Here is a 5,277-nt window from a genome sequence, read left to right on the forward strand (position 1 = left end):
ATATAGAATTACAATTAGTATTTTAATACTAGTTTTAATACATTCAGAATGAGACAAGTAAACATATCTAATATTAATTTTATCTAATATAATAATATTTTCTATTAAAATTTTTAGGTCTGAATTAAAAATATAGTAATCATAAAAAATTTCAAAATTAATTAAAAGAGATCTCATTTATTGAATTAAGAGAAAAGAAAATGAATCGCTTTTTTTATTTACAACACGTTTTACATACATATAACAAATTTAATGTTGTATATATCAAAAAATTAGCATTACGAGTAAAAAATTTGATATCAACATAATTGTGATATCACAAGTTCTAAATCGTATTATACAATTAAATATTTGATGTATGTGATAATTATTTAGCTTTACCATTTCTTTAAAATTGTATTGATATATGCTTGATTATTGCAATTTTCACTTTTATTTGTTGGACACGAATAAATCTTGGATTCCTCCGAGACATATGCATAATAAGCTTCGATGAGGCATACTTCCTCATACAGATCTTCCATCGACATTTCTATGTTGCTCGCGCATTCATTCAGTAACCATCGAAAACTCCTTGGCAGCATTTTCTCCAATATTTCAAAATTTTTTGATTTCACACGACTAAAATTACAATGATACATCCAATAATCTTTAAACGGTTTAAACAATTTAAGAATATTTAATCTTTTATCCATAATAGATTCATCGATAACCGAATCAAGTTTGATTTTATTACAAGTTTCTTTCTTGGATTGATCATTCATGCCATGTTCATTTTCAAATTTGATAAAATTATCAAAAATGGATGCGTTGGCACTCAAGTTTAATATATCGGACACCTCTGGTAACATATTTTCAATTCCAGAAATATCTGTTGAAATAAATTCAGTTTGCATATCATCTTTACTTAGACTTTTTTTTTCCATATTGAGAGAAGTATCTGTTTGTTTAACAAATTTACCAGATGAATTTCGCACAAGTTTGCGCTTTTGTTTCTTCGGTTGGCTTGAATTTATCAATATAGCTTTTTTTTCTGTACTTGAGAGATTTATATTGTATGCTTTACAAAACTTGGATAACGATAATATCGTTTGTTGAGGAACAATATTTTGTAGACATGCATCATCCTTATTTTCATTATCATCCTGACTTTCGTCATCTAGATATCTATTTGGAATTGATAATTTACCATCTGGGAGAATTTCATGAAATATAAATTCATTGGTTGCGGATGCTTTCGGAGGCGCTTTCATATGTATGATTGTATCATCATAATATTGCTTCTTTTTTACATCAATTTTAAATTGACAGGGTATCTTCTTAAGTAGATAATCAATAAAATTTTCTTTTCTATCGATGCATTTCTTATCATCTTCCATAAAATCTTCTATCGTAATTTCATCTTTCAAATCTTTTATACTGGCGATTTTTGTTTGCTCGAAAACTGGTACTATTTTTTCAATAAAATGTAAATTCGAATCAATAAACTCTACTTGAATGTCGTAATGCGAAGTCAATTTGATACTAAAATGATAAAAAAAGACAATCGATTACTCATCTCATAATTTTTATGACCGGTAAGTTGTAAATCTTACAATATTATCTACAATATTACTTACCCTTTTGATTTTCTCAAGTATCCAATTTTTGTAGACGAAAAATCATTTCGGAGCATACTGGGAAGATCGTATAGTGGATGCTCCAATAATTGTTGAAGATACGAATGATTTGGCGTTAATGTTGGAGAAAAATAGTTTACTTCATTCAATGGCGGAGCAATATAACTTGCTTTGGTAATACACTGTTTCATTGCGTAAACAAGTTCATTTGATATCAAATGTTTACGTATAACTATCTCAGGTTCCTCTTTGTCTATTTTAGAATCAACAGACTCCAAAAATTTAATATATAAACTATTAACATCTGGTATGTTTGGATTGTATTTTAACTTGGTAGGATAGTGCGCATTAATTAAGATTGTTCTTCTACATTCGATATATTTTTGCCACTCCCGAAAACTGAATAGTTTTGTATCACAGATACCTTCGTCGTTAATTGCACTGAAAAAAGAAGAGATGTATTATATCAATAAGGAAGAAACGATAAAGTATACATAATAATAATGTAAAAAATTATACAAGAAAATCGAGACATTGCAATGTAATATTATTTACAAAAGGATAGCTGCAATTGCATGGAAGACGTTTCCGATATTCAAAATATTTTTCTATGTTTTTTTCACCTAAAGCTGCACCGAAAGTCACACAGTCATTCATAATTACAGTGTATGGCATTTTATGCGAGGTAAAATATATGTCCCATTCCCCAGATTTCTTAAATACAACACCCCCAAAAGTTTGATTATATCTAGTTGATATATAATCTAGATTTTTCTTCAAAGCTTTTCTTAGGGAGCATCCTTCTTCAATATCATCCGCAATAACTCTTGATAAACTATGTTTCATAATAGATTCTCCATGACCTGTTAGAGAACATCCTACATTTCGATTAGCATATGTGCTACAACCTAACACAGAGGAGTCGCCCACACTACCCATTAATTTTTTGTTTAAACCACCACTTGTGACACCTGCAGCAATAGCATATCCGTCATAAGCTATACAACCAATGGTGCTCCCGCTATCTATAGATAAAAATTGCATCAAAATCATGCATGTATCGGTAATATTTTCCTTATAAGAGTAGAAGAAACATAAAAATAATAATATAAAAATATTTTCTGAAATATCATATCTACAATTTACTTCCTAATATGTTCAATAACTGGTGATCTTCGATATCCAAATTAATATCAGAACTGCCTATTTCTTGCGATTTATTGTAAGCTAAATGTGCCATAGGTGCTGTCATATTTCCTTTTGATAGCCAATTTAATTTTGCAAGTCTTGTTAATTTTCTTGCACCTTCTCCTACTACGATAGAGTTGGGAAAATTATCCAAAACATATCTGGCAAGAGATATTGGATGCTCTATGTCTGATATTGCAGCTACAGATCCACATTCTGATTTGAAACCATCTACTATGCTCGCATCCATTTGTACCTCTCCTATTTTATGCAACATGATATGCTAATAATTTTTTATTATATGGATTTTAACGCAATTACTATTTTTATATTACATATATTCTTATTATACCTATATTATTTAAAACCGATCCATAACCACAATTAAAGAATTCATCGCATTCTAACCACCATAATGCAATTTCTACAGCTTGTACAGAATTTGCACCATCTAACAAACTTTGATATCCAATGGATGCTGCATTTTTACAACTCACTGTTTTTTCAATAATTATCGTATCGTGAAAATTTCCAACATCACCATGTACAAGTATACATGGAGTATTGAAATTTTCACATTGACACTGCATTATATTCAAATAATTATATATATTTAAATATCAAATTAGTAGACGACAAATTTTCACATCAAGTCTATATACTATTGCTATTAATTTAATACAGATAATTTGATAGATTATTTGACAGATAACCAATTATTTTTATGTGTAATATGTTGTCAGGCAAGTCACTTTTCACGCATGAGTATTCAATGTGACATCAACGCTATGTCAAATTTAGAAAGGTTCTGCTATTGTAACATTTCCATGAAAACTGTCTCACTTTCTTGAATAATCAATAACGATTATAAAGCGCTGTAGAAATTTTAAGAAAACCATAAATCCTCATTACTTGCCTTAAACATCACTTATATATGCCGTAAATTATTAACTTATGTCAAAAGCTATAAGAATTCATTCGAATATGAAGAAAAAAATCGACTTCATATTAGATTGTGATTGGTTAATTTCTTATATAGTTTACGACATAAGTTAACAGTATATATAAATGATTGCGTTCAGCATCATTGAGAAAACTAATCAATTAGCGATTAGTAATTCTTTAATATGATTGGTTCCTACATTTAAATCCAGCCAAGAAATAAAGACAAAAACCAATCATATTAAAGAATCACTAAGCGAACTGATTAGTTTCCTCTGCTGAACGCGATCATTGTCTACGTTCAACGGACGCAACAGTTGAGTGAACGTTTGTTATTGGTGTATTCTTTTAGCTCATCCAGAATTTTAAATTTAGAAGAATACATCAATAGCAAGCGCTCATTCAACCGTTATATCTGACAACTGAATATGCCCTTTGATCCTTTAGGATTTCACCAACTCTAACTTGATTGACTGATTGTTACATTGGAACTGACTAATTGCATTTACTGTTCAGCAGAATTGACCAATTACAGTTGACTCTTAATCGATTAAGTTAAGTGAAGGTTGGTAAGACTGATTCATAATCTTGCTGAATCCTATATATAGTTTTGGCGAAATCCGTCTAAATTTAGCGATACATGATAATGGAACTCACCCTTTATGTCTAGTGTTGTGTAAGCAATGAGCATAATTTATTATGTATGAATATGTATGTGATCCATTTAATGCTGCAAATGCTTCGTTGACCAGAAAAGAAAGACTTTTACAAATTGATCAGTCTAAGAATACTTGAAGCATTTGCAGTGTTAAATATTGCATCTTGTATCAAACACGCATTCTATTATAAAATTTAATTCCATTATTATACCAATTCCATTATACTAAAAAATTTTTTTACATACCTATTAATGTTTTCGGCAACATTACTAATTTTATTTTCTGTAATACCATCCAAACTCAATAATGTTTTCAGTATTACAATAATATACGCCATGGCACGACCTTCATAATTAGGGATACAGGATATTTTATCAAACGTCATTTTCGGAGAAGATAAACTTATTAATCGTTCAGCATACAATGATATACCTTCTGTAAATATCATAATAATACAAAACTAGCATTAAAATACATATAAATGTACTTGTATATATATATACGGATAATAAAAATCTTTAAATTCATATGGTTCATACTTGGTAGAGCTAATTCAATACAATATCGGTTAACAAGGGAATAAAGATCTGGACGAACTATTTTCGTGACTCCAAGAAATTTCGCCATTTGTCCAATAACTCTTCTCATACCCTTGTGTGTTATGTCCATAGCTCGTGATAAGAAAAAAATATCGTTTTTTGTTAAAGATACTTCAGGAGGTATCAAGCGATCTAATCTGTAATAAGATAAACGTCCTTCCCTCCCATATCTGCAAAAATTTATACATGTGAATATATATATGTGTGTGTGTGTGTGTGTGCGCGTGCGCGTGCGCGCGCGCGCGTCGTGTGTACATATATATATATATA

General features: G+C 29.8%; 2 protein-coding genes across 3 annotated transcripts in view; both read right to left on the reverse strand.

Moving 5' to 3' along the window:
* Nucleotides 1–377: 377 nt before the first annotated feature.
* Nucleotides 378–5,277, reverse strand: part of LOC108688248 (TATA box-binding protein-associated factor RNA polymerase I subunit B) — a 7,865-nt gene continuing 2,965 nt past the window's right edge. For both annotated transcript variants that reach the window (XM_018194423.1, XM_018194424.1), the window contains 4 exons: nt 4,948–5,177; nt 4,654–4,843; nt 1,620–2,060; nt 378–1,524 (listed from right to left, as the gene is read on the reverse strand). In XM_018194423.1, coding sequence (XP_018049912.1) covers nt 378–1,524; nt 1,620–2,060; nt 4,654–4,843; nt 4,948–5,177 — 2,008 coding nt within the window. The remainder of the gene's footprint in view (nt 1,525–1,619; nt 2,061–4,653; nt 4,844–4,947; nt 5,178–5,277) is intronic.
* Nucleotides 2,755–3,078, reverse strand: LOC108688249 (probable isoaspartyl peptidase/L-asparaginase 2). Its single transcript, XM_018194425.1, has one exon. The coding sequence runs from the start codon at nt 3,055–3,057 to the stop codon at nt 2,755–2,757; it is 303 nt and encodes a 100-aa protein (XP_018049914.1). The 5' UTR covers nt 3,058–3,078.

This window comes from Atta colombica, unplaced genomic scaffold (assembly GCF_001594045.1).
Source record: "Atta colombica isolate Treedump-2 unplaced genomic scaffold, Acol1.0 scaffold228, whole genome shotgun sequence".
NCBI classification, from domain to species: domain Eukaryota; kingdom Metazoa; phylum Arthropoda; class Insecta; order Hymenoptera; family Formicidae; genus Atta; species Atta colombica.

What these genes read in the sequence shown, in the direction of transcription:
- LOC108688249 (XM_018194425.1), bottom strand. Translation starts at nt 3,057, where the DNA reads ATGGATGCGAGCATAGTAGATGGTTTCAAATCAGAATGTGGATCTGTA.